Source organism: Halyomorpha halys, unplaced genomic scaffold (assembly GCF_000696795.3).
Source record: "Halyomorpha halys isolate HHAL.00 unplaced genomic scaffold, Hhal_1.1 Scaffold60.1, whole genome shotgun sequence".
Taxonomy (NCBI): Eukaryota; Metazoa; Arthropoda; class Insecta; order Hemiptera; family Pentatomidae; genus Halyomorpha; species Halyomorpha halys.
Window position 1 is genome coordinate 835,136 of NW_027112396.1, and position 21,229 is coordinate 856,364.

A 21,229-nucleotide genomic window follows, 5' to 3' on the forward strand; every position below is an offset into this window, starting at 1 on the left:
TGTAAACTATTTTTATTTCTCCTTTGACCGCAACCCTGACCATCTCCCTATATATCTAAACTCTGTAGTTTCAATCTTTGGTTAATATTTTATTTTGGTGAATTTGTAATTTCAGAAATGTTAAAAATTTCACAAATTGATGGACTCTTTGGAAATCAGAATAAAATTATTATCGTTATTTAAACATAGGGATTTATTATTTATTTATTTTTTTCGAGAGCATGAATAATTATTGGCTATAACAATAATAACAATATGAATTACATACCTTTTTGGAACAGTTATAACTATATAGCTTCAATATTTGATTAATGTTTAATCAATTAATTAATTAAAATCAATATTTTTGGTGAATTTATTATTCCTAAAATGTTTGAAATTTCACCAATTGCTAATATTTTTTTTTAAGGTTTAGTTTATATCATAGCAACACTATTTATATTCCATTTAATCTCGAGAGTTTTAATAATCTGTACTTTGAAATATATGAAGTTTATAAATATTATAAAAAATATTTTTTTAATATACTGAGGTGAAATAACTACTAAAATTGAACATATTATTATTATATATTTTGTACGACGTTTTTGGATTTACCTTATATTCATGCACTTGTATCTTACAATAGTAACAATTAATTTAATATTATCAACATTTTTATATATTACAAAATATAGATTAGTAATACGTTCTAATTGGAAGTTGTTTCACCTCAGCATATTAGCAAATTAATATAAACAACTTCCTAGAAAAAAAAATCAACAATAAAACAAAGTATGGAATTGAGTGAAAACCAAATGAAAAATAACAATCACCTAACAAATTGTTACTACCCTACATACCCAAAAATATTGTTCCAAATTTGAAAAATGTCGAACAGATCCGTTTCTTAGGAGTGCATCTAAATAAACTTCGTGACTCCACTAAACCTTCGAATTCCTCTCGTATTCAATCCTTACAACCCAAAATCCTTCGTAAAATTCTCAATACTCCTTACTTTGTCACAAATCAAGTCATCCATCAGAGCCTCAATGTTCCATATGTTGCCGATTTGTCCAGAACCGGATACCAATTCTTCCATGTTAAACTTCCGAAAACCTACTTTTTTCTAACATGGCTTCTCCTTCATTACCTAATAATCTTCCCAGGCGTCTGAAAAGAAGGTGACCTCGAGATCTTCTGCTCTAGAAATGTTATTGGAGCTCTATCAATGGGTAGATTCTGTACAAGTTTGTATCATGCCATTTTGTAACAAATAGCAAATTCACTGTATCTTTGATACAGTTACAAATCTCAATGAGATAAAAAAAATTAATGCTATTTTATTTAAAGTTAAATAAAGAACTTCACATGTTGCATAAGTTGTAAATAACATAAATAAATTATATATAAAAAAAAATCTAAAAATAAAAATGTACATGCATCATTTTGTACAATCCTCTATTGTTTTTTTCCCCTTCGAGAAGTTACGATTATGCCGATAGTTGAATAATATCCTCCCATGACAGGGTACCACGGATGACCGGTCATCTAGCCCGCAGGATGTTATACAAGAAGGATCCATAGATCAGTTTAGTTGGAAGGCGTAATCTTTCACGTCATTGCAGGATTCGGCGTTTAGGCAACTCTAGGAAGCGATGACTATGTGATTTTAATACATCAGGCATTGACTGGTATCTAGTCGCCATAGTACATTGTCCACTACTATCAGCTAAATTAGGAAAATTCCCATTTTACATTCTAGACTTCAAGAAACAAATTTATTTTTGTGTCCCTCTCGCAGTACTGGAAGTCTTGTTGGATATTTGTATAATATGTGGAGGTTCTAGAAGTTCTAAATTAATTTTATACAAAAGACTCATTTACATGACTATAATAAGGCCTATCTGGACTTACCGAGTTGAGCTTTGGGGCTCCACTAAATCATCGAATCTCTGTAGTATCTAATCCTTACAATCCAAAATCCTTAATACTCTTTAATTTGTCACAAATAAAATCATCAATAAACACCTTAATGCTTCATATGCTGCTAATTTGGCGATTCTCCTTCATTATCTGATAATCCTTCTAAGTGTCTGAAAATAACATGGCCTGGAGGTCATCTTCTCTAGAAATGTTATTGGTATTCTATCGATAGGTAGATTCTCCAAATGTCTCTATCAAGCAATTTTATAAGTAGCATAAAAATTTATTGTTTTCTGTGGATCTGTCGATTTGTGTGTTTTAACTTATTTATTCATTAAATTATTTTATTTTATTAGTACTATTATTTATTTATTTTATTTTTTTAAAAATTATTTATCCATTCAAGTGTTTCTTGTAACCGGCTTTTTATTACATTTTCCTTTGAATCTATTGTTAGTCTTGTTCTCGTAAAATGTATTTATTTGTTTTTCTTCGAGAAGTTTTTCGGGGGGTGCGGTCAGTAAAGAACAACATACATAAACAAAACCATATTTATTTATTTTATGCCGACGTTTCGACCTGAGTTTCAGGTCTTCATCAGGGGTTGTGGCGTAGAAGGCAGGAGTGTAACTGACATTGTAACAGGATTAACTGACAAGGCAGTTACAATCCTGCCTTCTACGCCACAACCCCTGATAAAGACCTGAAACTCAGGTCGAAACGTCGGCATAAAATAAATAATATGGTTTTGTTTATTTATGTTGTTCTTTGCTGACCGCACCCCCCGACAAACTTCTCGAAGCATTAATCTACGGTCAACTATCTACACCTCATTATTTATTTGTTTGTTTTTTGGAAAACCGATCTACTAAAATTGATTGTAAAAGGAAACTGTAGGGGAAAAAACTGTTTTCTTTCTATTTTATTGTACGATGTAATTATATGTCATTTATATATGTCTGATTACGGATTGATTAATATGCTGTGTGATGTAGCAACCTGATGTATTTGGGCACCATAGATGAATAAAGTATTTCTCTCTCTCTTTTAATACATTTATAAATATCAAATAATAAATATATAAAAAAAAAATTAATTTTATCAAATTCCATTCCGAATTTTTGTATTTGAAAATAACCGAAGATTTCCTCTCGCGTTTTACACTTTTACATTAGGAACTAATTTGCTTTCAAGTATTTTGATTTGATTGTCATGTATTTTTTAATATCCTTTATATCGTAGCTTATTAAGGACTAAGGATGATTTTTTGTGTTGCAGCGATGCTACTGTACAGGATCAGCAGGTGCTGCAGAAGGATCTACGTGAAGCTGCTGCACACGATATTCCACGCTTTGGCCATCCCCTGCATAGTCCTCGGGTTCATGGCCGTACTCGACCATCACAACCTCAGTGATCCTCCAATCACCAACTTCTACAGCATCCACTCATGGATGGGTCTGGTCACTATGGGGCTCTTCGCCATACAGGTAATTGTAAAACGAATAATTGAGTATTTTTTTTTTGTAAATATGGCATAAAATATGTTGTTGTTTTTTTTTAGTAAGTTCAATATAAATATGTAACGAAAAAGAGAAAGATGGTTCCTTTTGTTACCTGAAGGTATTTTAAGGTGTATTTGTTGGTGTACATTGTGTGGGAAGTGTCGCGGGCGCCAATTGCGCCTCAGTAATATGGTGAGAGGGGAGGGTCCGCTTTGCTAGTGGTGGTTGTAGTAGGTTTATACTACAGAGCCCAAACCTCTTCCTTTGGCGAGAGCATCTACCAGGAGGACTTGCCACCTCCCAGATGTTAGTGGAGGGGCAATTTCCCTGAACAGCGGGTTGATGCAAGCATTTAGCCCATCAAAAAATTTGATGTGCCTCCGGCCAATGTACTCCGGCACAGAGTGACGTTGGAATTCATCGTGGATGACTGTATTTCTGGCCCTGAAGTGTATTTTTGTGTGTTGGTAACTGTATTTCTGGTCCTGATAAAATATTTTGAAATTAAAATCCCTTTTTAGAGCAACCAACCAAATTTTTTTTTTCACAGAGTTTATACTGGTTTATTAAAATGTGAAAAATTAGCATTTCACTCAAGTTTCACTTACAACTCTACGTCCACAAGTTAAAGCTATCGCTATTTTAGTGATTTTCGAAAAAACTGAAGACCTGAGAAGGCAATAATTATTATTTTGATATGATAATTTTTTTTTAATTTTGTTTCCCTGTCACTGTAAAAATTCGTATTTTAAGGTATCTTGATGACCCATGGAAATTATCCATATCAAAATGATTCCCAAACCTCAAAAGCCGCCTGAATACCCATCCTCCTACCGTCCTATCGCTTTGTTACCTATCATGGGCAAAATCCTTGAGAAACTCATCTTAAAACATCTGTACCCTGTCCTTGATTCCAATCACATAATCCCAGATAACCAGTTTGGTTTCCGAACATCCCACTCCCCTATCCTGCAATGTCATCGTGTGGTTAATGTTATCTCGTCTTCATTGGAGCGTGGAATGTACTGATCGGGAGTCTTTCTTGATGTAGAACAGGCTTTTGATCGAGTCTGGCACCCAGGACTGCTATACAAGATCCGTAAATTCCTAGCCCCTACATACTTATATACATACTCATTATCCGTTCTTATCTCTCCGACAGATTATTTAAAGTAAATTACAACGGCGCTTATTCATCTCTATTCCGTCAGTCTGCTGGTGTACCTCAGGGTAGTATCCTTGGTCCTATTCTTTATACAGTTTTCACAGCTGACATCCTAACACAATCCTCACCACGTATGCCGATGACACATGTCTATTGTCAGTGAACAATGATCCTTACATTGCATCCCAAATCCTCCAATCCCACATCACCACCCATGAAGAATAGTGCCAAAACTGGAGAATTAAATAAATAAATTCCAAAAAATTTAATAAATTCCAATAAATCCCACCAAATCACATTTACCCATGACCTCTTCCCCTACAATATCCTTTAATAATACCCAACTTATTCCTGTCGAACAGATCCGTTACTTAGGACTACATCTCGACAAACGACTGAAATGGAATCCTCATACAAGACTAAAAAGACAAGAAACTGCTCGTAGATTCCGACTATTGCAACATTTACTTTACAAACGGTCTAAATTGCCAATCCAGTACAAAAGACTGATCTACATGACTATTATAAGGCCTATCTGGACATACGGAGTTGAGCATTGGGGGTCCACTAAACCATCAAATTCCTCCACAATCCAATCCTTACAGTCCGAAATCCTTCGTAAAATCCTTAATGCTCCTTACTTTGTCACAAATCAAGTCATCCATCAGGACCTCGATATTCCATATGTTGCCGATTTGGCCAGAACCAGATACCGTTCCTTCCATAATAAACTTCTTAACCACCCACATCCACTTGTTTCTAACCTGGCTTCTCCTTCATTACCTAATAATCCTCCTAGGCGTCTGAAAAGAAGATGGCCTCGAGATCTTCTTCTCTAGAAATGTTATTGAAGTTCTATCAGTGGGTAGATTCTCCACATGTTTTTATCATATCACTATGTCACCTACAGCAAATTTACTTGTTGTATATATGTGTATACAGTTGTAAATATCAATAAATAAATTATTAAAAAAAAAAAAAAAGGTTTCTTGAGGTTCCTCAATTTCTTCAATCAGTGCGACAACCCATTATTGGGCTCTGGCTTCCACCAACAGCTTTCCACTTCCTCACTCCAAGCAGGGTCCCCGAATCTTCTTCAAGACCATCCAACCTCTCGGCCGTGTTCCATGTAGTCGCTTATTGAGTAGTTTATTCGGGATCTCATCCAGCAGGTAACTGGAATTCTCAGTTGTCGCAGATCCCGCCTCACAGCACCCCTCCATCGGCCCTTCGGCCTACCACGCTGCCGAAACCATCTGGAACGTTACTGTGCAGTTTATGAGCCACTTTTTTCTCACTCATCCTCATTGCATGGCCAAGCATTTAAGCCTCTGTACTCTTATGTACGAGGAGATGCTACATTCCTTATAGAGCCCAAAAAGTTCACCATTTTTCTTCTTCACCATTTACCATTCTCCCATACGGGCCCTAAGATTATCCTCAGAATTACTCTTCAAACCTGTCTAGCAGATTAATGCTTTTATTTCTTAGGGTCCAAGTTTCTCCATCGTATGTGACGACTGGCCTTATTAACGTTTCGTACAGGGTGAACTTGGTGGTACGGCTAACAAGTTCGCTTTTCATTAGGCTTACAATGGAGAAATAGGCTCTATTTTCAGTAGCAATTCTGCTTTTAGCTTCTTCTTTTTCTTCAGCCTGGTTCTCTTTGATAATAGAGCCAAGGTAAGAAAAACTTCTTACCACTTCGAAATTATAGGGGCCCATTACAAGACGACTCTGCCTCTGTTGGCTTCTAACCCAACAACATAATCTTGGTTTTTTCCCCATTAATATGCAGGCCCATCCTTATTGCTTCGAAAGCAGTCCTAATGTTCTGCAGAGATCTACGGATGATGACGACGTCTGCATGAAGTTCCATTCTAACATATGTGGGTTAAAAAATAAACCACATCTTATGAATATCATTTCATTGACCGTTTAGAGGCACTTAAATTTTTTTTTCACGATGTAGAATATATAGACTTTCTGACCTCTAAAGGATTGTTCATTTAATCTATCTTAAAAAACCAATAATTATAAAAGAATTATGTCGACATACAAATATTCTATAACCCGAAGAACGCTTCAGATATCACGTCGATTTTCTTGCATTAATTACATATCTTGCCCTATTTACGTAAATAGCTCTATTAGGGCTCATATATTAGCATATTTACTCTTCTTCGAATGACGTTATCTTGGATTTTTGTATAATTTTAAAGATATGGAGCTCCGAAAGATACTTGGCAGACTCATTAATTTTGAGTAGTAATTTTACATAGTTTTCATTAAAGTAATAAAAAATTGGAGTGAAATAACTGCCTTTTTTCTTCTTGTACTATTATATTTATTCGAAGTTAACGTGGAGCAGAAGTCTTACTTAAGAGGGCAGATGGAATTAAAAACTCCTGACAGGAAAAAGATGCAAAGTTGAAGAGACAGAACTTAGTAAGGTTGAGAAGTTTCAAGTCTTATTAATCACCTTAGAGAAAATGAGGGTCCAACTTCATCAGAATTTTTTTTTTTAACCAGTCGGAAGATAATTCATCTTAACTGTAGAGTTGTTTCTTCTCGATCCCGAGGGATATAAATTTATTTTAAATTCAGGCATATTGTATCATCTGTATAATAATCGGAATTCCCTCTCTATATATTTAGTTAACTGTTTAGGTTTCGTTGGAAGAACTTTATTAACAAGAGTTAATTATGTATGTCCGTTTAATTCAGAGAAAATCAAATGAAATTTCCAAAAATTGAAGAAATTATGACGAAGTAGATACATAGTGGAAACACCATACATACATAATGTCTACCTGCAATACAGAATTCGAGAGCGAGAGAACTCATACAACCGCAGAAAGTTGAAAAGGAGTTGGTTATGAAGCCAACTTCAATATCCATTTCAGTAAAGTTAGAATTGCCTGCTCCCTTACTTCGTTCCTCATTATTACAGAAGTCTTGCATGGAATCATTGTTGAGTTTAAATTCACTCACTAAACTCTTATTTAACTTTTTTGTTGAATTTATTTATATTATAGTTTAATGTAATATAGTAATATATTAAATTTTTAGTATCATACTTAATTTTTAAGGAAGGCAATGTATATAGTGGAAGTCAGAAAATGCCCTGAATAGGTGCTGCGTTTTTGACGTTGTAGAGTATTATGTATGGCAACATAGTCCTTTCTTCAATATTGATTTTTTAATATGGATTAAATAAACAATCTAGTACAGATCAGAAATTTAAAATGTTATATTATGAGCTGTAGATAGTTGACCGTAGATTAATGGTTAGGGGTGCAGTCACCAAAAAAACACAAATAAACAAAAAAATATTTGTTTAATTATTCATTATATGATTGTTTAAGAGTGGTTTATTTTATAATTAATATACACAATTATGATCCATTTAACTCTCCTTTTTTTCTAGTTTTTTTAACGTTTCGGCCCTCAGGCCATTCTCAAGGAGACAACCTATAAAAAAATTTTGTTTTTATAACAATTATATTATTTCCTTAACTACACACTGATTTATTTGGCCATACCTTCAGTATCGATGTTATTGTTTTTAATATCAATTTGCAGGCTAATTGCCCATGTCACATCTTTAAAATAAATTAAATATTAAAATAACATTATAAAATTTCTGTTTTTAAATTGATTACTTACATAACTTTTCTTGTATATTAAGTTTAAAAATCCATTTATACAAACAAAACTTCTCCTTTTTCACTTACATCTATCACATAAAACAGAACCTACCTTCAACAGATTAGGACTCTGTTATAATAAAAGACTGTTGATACTAAACTAGGATACCATTTGATTTATTTAATATATAACGAGAACATTTTATAATTCGATGATTTAAACTTTGAAGAAATCTGTGTTGTGAAAATTGTGTTTCTAAAGTGACACAACTCAAAATTCAAGACTAACTGACTATGGAGGGGGAATAGCATTAAGGCAGCAAGAGCGACACAAGTGCCCTCAGGCGGACAAGCTCTGAAGCTAGGTTGATACAGTTTTGATGATTCATAAAGATATATTTACCAATTTCTTTCATAGTCATAACTCCTATATAAACTAAAGAAAGCAGGCCCTCCAAAATATCTATACAATATTCTGAGCTCATTCCTCAATGGTAGAATATTTTCAGTCAGAATTAATAAAAAAAATTCAACCCTTAGACAAATCCATGCCGGTACTCCACAAGGTTCAGTCCTTTCTCCCATTTTGTTCAACTTTTACCTTCACGACATCGTCCAGTCCACACACACCTCCATAACTATGTTCGCTGATGATACAACTGTGTTCTCTCAACATGATGACATAATAACAGCTAGAAACACTTTGCAAAGTCACCTTAATGATTTAGAACAATGTTTCACTAAATGGTTGATTAGCTTGAATATTGAAAAATTGCAACTCAAAAATTATTATTATTATTTGTAATGATACCAATATCATTATTTTTGTTATTAATTTTTCTTTCCTCTTTTATTAAGAAGCATTATTCATATCTATTTATTTTTTTTTTTTCTTTTAATAAGAACATTGTGTATAGTTAGGGGTGTCATTTGTATGGCTATACCTCCTCATAATCAATTGTTAAAAAAATATATATAATATAAGTTATATCAACCATGTAAGGCCCACCAGGCCGATCTGGTATAAAAATAAAATAATAAAAAACTCTTAACCGACGGGTATGGCAAAACAAATAGCCCTACTTGCTGGACTTGTTTCCCCCCACCCTTACCAGTAACCGACAGGTAAACGTTCGAGGGATAGACCGAAACCTAGATGGGAGGATTACGTTAAAACTGATTTAGTGAATTTGGGTTTCGAGGGGCGTCACTGGAAAGATGTATGTAAAGAACGACTAGTGGTGTTGGTATCTAACCTTCGGGTGCCTAAACCATTATTATTTCATAAATTTGTGATTTAGTTTTAATGTGTTATACTTATTCTAATAATGTCTACCATTTCCTTTTCTTCCAGTTCGTTGTGGGATTCTTCAGTTTCCTGCTGCTGTTGTGCTGCGACAACTCGACGGCGGGCTTCCGGGCCTCTCTGGTCCCCCTACACGCCACCTTCGGCCTGACCACCTTCGTCCTGGCCGCCGCCACGGCACTCACTGGCCTCACGCAGACTGCCTTCTTCAAGTTCGGGTAAGTCTCATCGATATATTAACAGCAACTTACCCATTCCCTTCCTCTGGTGATTCTATGCGATCAGTGACGAATGATAACTCGGGTTATTTTATATTAGGTTTGAGTATTACCTTGTTGGATTAAGGAACTACGTCGCTTTTTGCGCAATTATGAATGTTTCATGATGACTGTAAAGAAGTATGGCTATGAATAATTTTTATAGATTGATAAAATGATGAATAATCTACCTTTGTTGTCTACTCTTTAGTGACTGAATCGTGAGGCAAACGAAAACCGTTCAGGTCATAAACAATAAAATTCAATGTACAATACTATGAAAACAATAAAGAACACCACATCCATCCCAGCAATCAATCAGTTGGCGAGAGATTTCCATTAGATTTGTCACTGCTAGAAATATAAAAACGGAATATACTGCCCATGCTCCATTCAGTTCCAGACAGTTATAGTACAAGAGCCGGGAAGAAAAAATGTCAGTTATCTCACCTCAACTTTCCATTACTTCAATGAAAATTATGTATATTTACTAGTTTAAATCGATGAGTCTGCCAAGTATAGATAGGGAGAATAAAAATGGCGGTTTTTTCAAAACCCTATAAAACAATAATTTTTTATTCTGAGCTCTATATCTTAAACACACTAGAAAATCTAAAAGAACCTTATTTAAAGAAGAGTAAATTTGCTGAAATATCAGTTAATTTATTTTGAGAAGTCTATATCTCAAAAACCATTCGACGTACATATGTCTATTAGCAATCAAATTAAAGCTAGTTTAATAACTAAAGCTATAAGGTAGTTTATGACCTATACCTTCGTATGAATAGTAGTTTTCATGATATATGCTAAAATAAATTGATTTATAGTTGTTCAAACAATAAGTTTGATTTATGAAAACTTCGTTTCAGAAACCATTGGACGTACAGATGTCTGCCAATACTCAAATTAAAACTTGTTAAATTTACTACAAAATAGTTAATTATGTTTATCTTTGTAGGAGTAGTAGTTTTTATGATATTTGACAAAATAAACTCACAAAATGTTAATTTCTAGTTATTCCTATAAAATGCTTGATTTTTGAAAAATATATCTCTAGACCCATATCTCTAGATTCACATATGTCTGTCAGCACTCAAAATAAAGGAAATTTAACTTACTATAAAGTGCTTTTATTTTAGAAAATATCATAAAAACTACTACTACGATAAACGTCATTAAAGATAAACTACTTTATAGCCAATTAAACTAGCTTTGATTTGAGTGCTAATAGACATCTGTACGTCAAATGGTTTTTAAAATATAGATTTTTCAAAATAAACTCACCAAATACTGATCTTTCAGTACTTTCTGTACATTTTTATGAAATTTTGCTTTTTAAAAAGCTATATTAGGGCTCATATTTTAGCAAATGTACTCTACTTTAAATTATGTAAAACTATTAGGTTTTCTAGAGCTACGAACGAAAAAATTAATTATGTTTAACGTTTTGAATCAGCCCCCATCTTTTATTCCCCCTACCTATACTTGGCAGACTCATCAGTTTTTACTAGTAATTATGCATAGTTTTCATTAAAGTAATCAAAAATTGGGGTGAAACAACTGACTTTTTTCTCCTATTGGCTCTTGTACTATATGGTGTCAACTATGTAGTTTTACCAAGATGTGGTTTCTTTGGTTTCTGTTACAAAATACCACAAAAGTGTTTGCTCAGTCGGAACAACCTTGGATGAGTAATGATTTTAATGATAAACACAACTTTTCGTGGCCGGGAAATACACTCGATAAAAAATTTAGTCAGATTGGTAAAAAGTTAGAGATTTCGTTTTCGTTATCAAAAAGCAAGTAATCAATTTGAAACATAATTATTTATCTAATGGAGTAGTGGTATTTTAAACTTGCGCCATGAATCTCCTGTAGTAAGTAGACAGGGTAAAGTATTTATTGACCGTATAAAGCAGATTATAGGAACTCAATTCAGCTGTCATCTTTGTTCAATCTGACAGCCCTCACGAAGGCCTGCAAAGAGGGCTGAAACGTTGATTAAAAATAAATAGTTGACTTCTACTATTAATCTTTCTGAGACCCTGACTATCTCCCTACAACCTAGTACTGTATTCAGGTCCTACGGTAACTAGAAAAAACGAAATTGACGAGGAAATAAAAGCTAGGTTAGAGGCGGGAAATGCTTGTTATTTTTCAATTTCTAAAAATTGTTTATTATATCTCTTTATATCTGATTATACCATGTATGTGTAATTTATATATGTCCGATTACGGATTGATAAGTATGCTGTGTGATATAGCAACCGAATGTATTTAGGCAGCATAGATAAATAAAGTATTTCTCTCTTCCCCTGTTCGTACAAATTTTTATTTGCCAAATTTATATTCATAGGCGAATATCATAAAAAATACTACACCTACGAAGATTAGTTAAATGTCCTTTGTTTTGAGCGCTGGCAGACATATTGCACTAGTATTTCTAGATTGACTCAACTCAAAATTCAAGACAACTGACAATGTGACACTCTTGCCTATGGAGGGGGGGTAGCAAGAGTGACACAAGTGCCCTCTGGCGGACAAGCTCTGAAACTAGGTTGATACAGTTTTGATGATTCATAAAGATATATTTACCAATTTCTTTCATAGTCATAACTCAAAAACACCGATTTATGAGTTGTATCACTTTGGAAATACTAGTGCGATATGTGCGTCTTATGGGTCTAGAGATATATTTTTTCAAAAATCCAAAATTTTATACGAACAACTAGAATTGTAGTTATTTTTCAATTTCTAAGTTGCTTAGCTGGCGCCCTCTATCTTTTCTATTGTGCTTAATGGATGCAAAAAGTGTCCTCCTAAACTAAGGAAAGAACAGGCCTTAAGGTTTTTGAAAATAAAGTATTGACAGGAGAATTTAGAAAGCTACATATGTTTTTCTTCGTAGTAGTAGAAGTTGTCATGATATTTCCTAAAACAAATTTATTTATAGTTGTTGGGAAAAATTTGCATTTGCCGAATTTATATTCATATATGAATATCATAAAAATTACTACCCCTATGAAGATAAGTGTAATAATCTACTTTATGGTAAGTTAAATTTCCCTTATTTTGAGTGTTGGCAGACATATGTGCGTCTCATGGATCTAAAGATATATTTTTACAAAAATCCAACAGTTTATACGAACAACAATAAATTAATATTCTGTGAGTTTATTTTGTCAAATATCATAAAAACTACTACTCCTACAAAGATAAAAGTTTAAAATATTATATAGTAAATTTAACTAGCTTTAATTTGAGTACTGGCAGACATCTGTACGTCCAATGATTTCTGAAATTAAGTTTTACATAAATTAAACTTATTGTCCGAATAACTATAAATCAATATATTTTAGCAAATATCATGAAAACTACTACCCCTACGAAGGTAAAGGTCATAAACTACGTTATAATCCATTAAACTAGCTTTACCTTGATTGCTAATAAACAGCTGTAAGTCACATAGTTCCTTAGTTATAGATTTCTCAAAATAAATTTAACAACTACTGATATTTCAGTACACTTTTATGAAATGTTGCTTTTTAAAAAGTTATATCTCGAGAAATATTGGACATAAATAGATCAATTATGGCTCATATTTTAGCAAATTTACTCTTCTTTAAATAATGTTCTCTTAGATTTTCTAGTGTTGTTGGTACTTTTTAAGATACAGAACTCCGAATGAAAAATTAATGCTTTTTTAAGGTTTTGAAATAGCCGCCATTTTTTATTCTCCCTACCTATACTTGGCAGACTCATTAATTTTGACAAGTAATTATACATAGTTTTCATTAAAGTTACAAATTGGGTTGAAGTAACTTACTTTTTTCTCCTCTTGGGCTCATTGACTAATTGTATTGTCAATACTTTAAAGGCAAAGTAACTTTAATAATTTTTATTTTTAAAAAAAATGTTACTAATAATTTTAAGTAGTTTTTTTTTTATTATGTAATGTTTCATTCTGTCTTATATTTACATACATTGGTGATCCCTATAACTTGAGCCTTTCATTTTAAATAGTATGACTGTATAAGTTCTTAAGTTTGTTTTTACAGTAAAATTTATACAATAAAGTTGTTTTATTGTATTTTTAATTTGTAATTACTTTATATATCCGTGACTTCCTAACTATCCCTACATTACAAATTATATTTTTTTATGATATTAATAATAGAGGACGATTTTTTACAAATATACATAAAAAAATAATTACAAATAATTGAGAAATCTATATCTCAATAACCATTTGACGTATGAATGTCTATTAGCATCCAAATTAAAGATAATTTAAGGTACTATAAAGTAAATTGTCACGTTTATGTTCGTAGGAGTAGTCATTTTCATGATATTCGACAAACATTCACAAAATGTTGATTTCTAGCTGTTCGTACAAAAAAGTTGACTAATGAAAAAGTATTACTCAGGAACCGCAAGACGTATAGATGTATTCCAGAACTCAAAATAAATTCACTAACTACTGTTATTTTATGAAAAGTTGCTTTTTAAAAAGCTATATCTTGAGAATACAAAACAAAAATAGCTCTATTAGAGCTCATATTTTAGCAAATTTACTCTTCTTTAAATGATGTTGTATTAGGTTTTTTAGCGTTTTTGATAATTTTAAAAATAGGAAGCTCCGAAAAAAAAATGTTAACGTTTTAAAACAGTCACCATATTTTATTCTCATTACCTATAAATATATAGGTTATACTAGGTTGACTCATCAATTTTTACAAGTAATTATACATATTTTTCATTAAAGGAATACAAAATTGTGGTGAAATAACTGGTTTTTTTCTCCTCTTGGCTCTTTTACAATTATATTTATTCAAAGTTAACGTGGTGTAAAGGTCTTACTTAAAATGGCAGATGGAATTAAAAACTCCTGACATGAGAAAGATGCAAGAGCCCAAGTTGAAAAGACAGAACTTGGAACGTGAGAAGAGTCAAGAGAAGTTTCAGGTCTTATTAATCATCTTTGGAAAAAATAAGAGTCCAACTTCATCAAGATTTTTTTTTTATCAAGTCAGTGAAGATCTATCTTTTTTACTGTAGAGTTGTTTCTTCTAAGGGTAGCTCATGGTAAGGCACTTTGCTACTAGCTCCAAGGACTCGGGTTTGAATCCAGCTGAGACGGATAATTTTTTTCCACTGTAGCCGTGAGTTAGCCCAGTTTGGAAGCCCTCAGGGGTTCACCAACCTTATAAAGTGGGCACCTCCTTGCACAACCGTTGGTCTAGTACAAGCACAGATTTTAGTTTTTTTTAACTAACAAATATTATCCACTAGCACATTGTCTACCCGATAGGAGGAAAGTCTTTACTGCGGCTCAATACAATTAACACTTAGTGGATTATGAATAAATTATAAACTTGTTACAACTACATTATTATTGAAATGTAAATATTAACATTCATATTAAATTTTATTTTAATTGGTTACCTTAAGCATTAAGATAGGATTGGCATCCTTCTACCACAGCAGCAGAGGCCGAACGAAACGAGATATGTGTAATAGATTCTCTAGATCTAACACAACTGGATTTTTTTTAATTGTAGTTACATTAAACAAAACGTCTATGGAAGCTCGGTCGACGAATTTAATTCTTTACGAAGTTAGACAGTTGGGAAACAATAACACACATCAAGTATGTTGGGCCACTGCAGTTATAGCAGAAAATACTCAAGGTAACCAATTTAAATAACATTTATTAATAAATGGAATATGGTCCGGGCGCGGTCAAAAAAACAAAAACTTAAATAGTAACAACTATTTTAATGAGCCAATGTTTCGCCCCACGTTGCAGGACTTCGTCTGGGTCAAGAAATGTACAAACACTTCACATAAGTAAAATAATAAATGGAAAACTACAAGGGTATAAAATGAAACGTAAAAATAAATAAGAAAAATAAAAGGTATATAAACAAATGAAAACGGAAGTAGTAATAGATAAAAAGAAGAAATATAAATGAAAGTACAAACTAAGAGATGAAAAAGGGGAATAAAAATAAAATCAGGAATAAAGGAAGAAAATGAACGAGACAGAATTCATACCTGTTTTGACAGAAGTCAGAGTGAACCGTTTGTATTGGGAGGAGTGGGGATGGCAGTAAAGTACGTTACATTTGAAAATAATTTTAAATAATTTATAATCTTAACAATTTCTTGAGACTGGTAAATTTTTTTAAAATAAATAATTTAAATTCTATCCATTATAGTCTCAAAAACCTTTATTTCTCTTATAAGTCCGACGTTTCGGCCATCTTCAGGGACAATCTTAATACAACTTTAAAATTATATAATTTAAAAACTCTAAACTCCAAACATTTTGATGCACTTTATAACAACGTTTGGTTGTGATAAATGATTTTGATTTTGTTTTAAGTGAATATTGACTAATTAGAAATTGATGTTTTGACCTGGGCAGAATAGCCTGCATGGAGTTAAGAGTTTTTAAATTATATAATTTCAAAGTTGTATTAAGATTGTCCCTGAAGATGGCCGGATTGGCCGAAACGTCGGACTTATAAGAGAAATAAAAGGTTTTGAGACTATAATGGATAGAATTTAAATTATTTATTTTAATAAAATAATTTTAAAGTAAACAGTTTAGAAAAGAGTATTAACATTAGGTAATAATAAATGATAATATAAAAACAAAAATAAATAAAAAAAAATTAAAATTTACACGAATATAAAACAAAGAAGAAAAAATTGGAATACAATACATATAAATGATAAAGAAAGACAATATACCAAATGAATATACAAAGGTATGTAAATTATATAATAGAAAAATTAATAATATAGTAATAAATGGAAGTATACTTAAGCTGGTAACATATGAATATAAATTAAAAGTAAGATACATAAATATAAAAGAAAAAGGAAGGATAGTAAATATAAAACATAATTAAATTAAGTATGGGGATAGGAAAGTAGGCTTCTGAAATGAAGAACGAGAGAAAAGAAGAAAGTATTATGAGGGTTTTATTTGGTTCAAAATGTGTCCGTATGTCAGGGAGGTGCAGTCTTTATCAACATCAACAAAGTCCAAACAATGGACACTGAGATGAGACGTTTTTTAAGGTTAGAATTAATGTATTATCGAAATAAAATAAAATTTAATATGAATGTTAATTTAAATATAATTTTTTTTCAATTTCTTGATACTGGTAATTATTTATTAATTGAATCAAATTTTATCCTTGTATAGTCTCAACACTTTTTATTACATCAATAGTCCAACGTTTCGGCCATCTCGGCCATCCCCAAGAACAATCTTCAAATATAAATTCGTTTTGTTTATATAGTATTGATAGTGTGAATTAATTAAAAATTAAAAATTTTAAAAACTATTGAATTTTTTTAAAAAAAGTGGGTGTGTTTGACTAAAAATAAATGACCTGCGCAAAATAGCCTGCAAAAAGATTTTTAAAATTTTATGTGAGGTGAGAATTTATACTTGAAGATTGTCTTTGGGGATGGCCGAGATGGCCGAAACGTTGGACTATTGAAGTAATAAAAAGTGCTGAGACTATACAAGGATAAAATTTGATGAATGTTAATGTTTACATTATAATAAAGTAGTTGGAACATATATTAATTCATTTATTATAAACTAAGTAATTCATAACAACGAAAATCTTTAGACGTGGATATTTCCTAAGCAAAGAGTAAACTTACATACCTTTAAATGGAATATTCTTCTTGTTCTGAGACCCTTAATTCACAATTTCATTGTTTTTAAATATTACTTTTTTTTTATTCTTCTCGGATGACTCCAGCCAGAGTGCAGTAAAATACTTACTATCGTTGTACTGTTGTTCTCTGTAATGCAGTGACCTTATTCTGCACAACGCCGCTACTATTCTTCGTTATAACAAGTGGCTCTGTTTAAAATTCAGTTATAGAACAAAAAAAAAATTACTTAAAAATCTGTTTAAATTATTATAATTCTCATCAAACTTACTACTTGATTTTTTTTAGTTCATTCACTTGTAAGTTTGAATAAATAAAACTTGCATCAGTATAGAAAAATTTTCTGTTTGGGTTATAGATAAAAATTTTAATTCCTACTGATACATTAAAAAAAGCTTTAACTGATATAATTATTTTATTTATAATCTTAACACTTTCTTGAGACTGGTTAATATTGTTTAATTAAATAATATTTTAGCCTCGAAACATATCTATTCACTATAATTCCAACGTTTCGGCCACCTCAGGGTCAATCTTAATACAATTTTAGAACTAAATCATTTTAAAACACTTCATGCAGGCTATTCAGCGCGGATCAATCCAATAAATTATCCTAATTAGTCAATTTTCACATTAAATTAAAAATTAAAATTATTTATCACAACAATTATGTAATAAATTTTTAACTAAGAAGGTGACTGTGATAAATTATTTTAATTTTTAATTTAATGTAGGCTTTTGATCGAGTCTGCCACCCAGAACTGCTATACAAGATCCGTAAATTTCTATCCCCTACATATTATCTCATTATTCGTTCTTATCTCTCAGACAGGTTATTTCAAGTAAATCACAACAGCACTTATTCATCCCTGTTTCCTCAGTCTGCTGGTGTATCTCAGGGTAGTATCCTTGGTCCTATCCTTTATACAGTTTTTACAGCTGACATCCCAACCCATCCTGACACTATTCTCACCACGTATGCCGATGACACATGCCTATAATCAGTGAATAATGATCCTTCCATTGTATCCCAATCCCACATCACCACCCTCGAAGAATGGTGCCAAAACTGGTGGATTAAAATAAATTCCAATAAATCCCACCAAATCACATTTACCCTTCGACGTAAACCTTCGTCTTGCCCTACAGTATCTCTTAATAATACCTCACTCATTCCTGTTGAACAGATCCGTTACTTAGGACTACATCTCGACAAACGACTGACATGGAATCCTCATACAAGACTGAAAAGACAGGAAACTGCTCGTCGATTCCGACTATTACAACATTTACTAGACAAACGGTCCAAACTTCCAATCCATTACAAAAGACTGATCTACATGACTATTATAAGGCCTATTTGGACAAACGGAGTTGAGCTATGGGGCTCCACTAAACCATCTAATTCCTCTCAAATCCAATCCTTACAGTCCAAAATCCTTCGTAAAATCCTTAATGCTCCTTACTTTGTCACAAATCAAATCATCCATCAGGACCTCAATGTCCCCTACGTTGCCGATTTGGCCAGAACCAGATACCAATCCTTCCATAATAAACTTCCCAACCACCCAAACCAACTCGTTTCTAACCTGGCTTCTCCTTCACTACCTAATAATCCTCCTAGACGACTGAAAAGAAGATGGCCTCAAGATCTTCTCCTTTAGAAATGTTTTTGGAGTTCTATTAATGGGTAGATTCTCAACATGTTTTTATCATGTCATAATATCACTTACAGCAAATTTACTTGATGTGTATATATGTATACAGTTGTAAATATCAAAAATAAATTATTAAAAAAAAAATTTAATGTAAAAGTTTACTAATTAGAGTAATTTATTGGATTGACCTGGGCAGAATAGCCTGTATGATTTAGTTCTAAAATTGTATAGTTCTAAATTGTTCCTGAAGATGGCCAAAACGTTGGACTTATAAAGTGAATAAATATGTTTTGAGACTCAAATGGATAAAATTTTATCTAATTAAACGATATAATTATATTTTAAATAAAATAAATTCTATCCAATTTAAATCTCAAAACAATCTATAGTTCTTTATAAGTCCTACGCTTCGGCCAATTCGGCCATCCTCAATGTAAATCTTAAATAAAAATTTAGAACCATAAAATTAAAAAAAAAAACCTTATGCTGGCTATTCTGCCCAGGTCAATAATTTTAATATTTTGACAATTCTTCATATTAAATTAAAACTTTTAATCACAGTCAAATTAGTTACAGTATAATAGTTATATTTATTATTAGTTATATAATAGTAGGTTTTCAACAATTATCTTGTTTATTCAATTCTGTCTTTCGTACGTATTAATCATTTGTTTTTTCTTTCTTTTTTCTCAAAATACGTTCACTATCAGTTCTACTTACACGGCGTTCATTAAATACTTTTTCATATAATAGAGAGATAACTATAAAAAGAAATATCAAATTTGTGTTATTAGTAAAAAAAAAATGCTGTTAAGCCATATCGATTACTAGATAACCATATATAGGTAGATAAGGACGTATTAAGGGATAGTATATCGATATTATATAAATATCGATGATAGGCAAATTTGATTACATTTCAAGAGGATATTTAAATGTTATTAGCCTTATATCTTTACTGTAATAAAAGGCTTTCAAAATCCCAGTGATTAAGGTTTAGAAGGATATTTTAAAACAGAACGCACTCTATGTAATATTCTTTATTTATTTCAAAATAAGCTTGTATAATAATAATCAAATAAAATAGTTACTATTTTTATTATATCATCTTTGAACATATTTCATTGAAAATATCTGCTCCAAAATCCACCAAAAGGTATTTTCATCACGTTCTAAAAGGAAATATATTTATTTATAGTGACTACTAGACAAAAGTTCTAATATATAATATAATAGAGTACTCATTGAATGAAACAAGAATAAAAAGATATGATGAAACTGAAATAAAATAATAAAATCATATAGATTATATAAAACAATAAAAAGCAAATTATTGTAAAATAAAATTAAATAAGCATAAAAATCTTTTTTAAAAAGCATGAAAGTAATTTTAAACATACATACATTCGTATGTATATAATCGCAATAACTCAAGAAAAATAGATGAAATATAAATATAAACATCACAAAAACAAATATAAAAACTTAATACCATCATAACATAATAAATTTATAATTTTTTATCAAAAAAAAATTACACAGTACCCAAAAATGAACTAATTGTTGTTTTTTGTTTAAAATTATTTAATGAGTAAAAAAAAATCACTATCATCAACGTTTGCTTTGTTTTTCTACTATTAGAAAAATCATTTTCATCATATGTTGGTATGTTTCATCAAAATTGTTTGAAACAACTTAGCGCTTCAGATGATATTTGTTTGGTAAAAATGTATTTGTTATAATGGGCCAAAGTCAAAAACTCTTTAACATTCATAAGGTGCCCAGAATATAGAAATAATGGGCCGAAACCTATTAAAAAAAAAAAAGAAGAAGAAAAAATCTGAGAAAAGCCATAAACAGTAGTTTTTATTTTATTTCATTATGTTTTTTTGTTTTTTTTGCATACACTGAAACGTAAAATCTTAATTTTAAGAGGATTAAATTTATATTTCCTTTTATATATAATATAAATTTCTTGTTTGAGGCAGGTTGATTTATCAATTATAATAAATAATTATGAGAGATAGTTGGCCGTGGATGAAAAATGAGGAGAAGATGGTTGGGGGTGCGGTCAATGAAACA

The 21,229-nt window shown here is 31.5% G+C and overlaps 1 protein-coding gene across 5 annotated transcripts in view; it reads left to right on the plus strand.

Annotated features, from left to right (window-relative positions):
* Positions 1-21,229, plus strand: part of nemy (no extended memory) — a 255,502-nt gene that overhangs the window by 190,671 nt on the left and 43,602 nt on the right. For all 5 annotated transcript variants that reach the window (XM_067050277.1, XM_067050278.1, XM_067050276.1 and 2 more), the window contains exons 3-4: positions 3,184-3,392; positions 9,577-9,746. In XM_067050277.1, the coding sequence (XP_066906378.1) occupies positions 3,184-3,392; positions 9,577-9,746 (379 nt within the window). The remainder of the gene's footprint in view (positions 1-3,183; positions 3,393-9,576; positions 9,747-21,229) is intronic.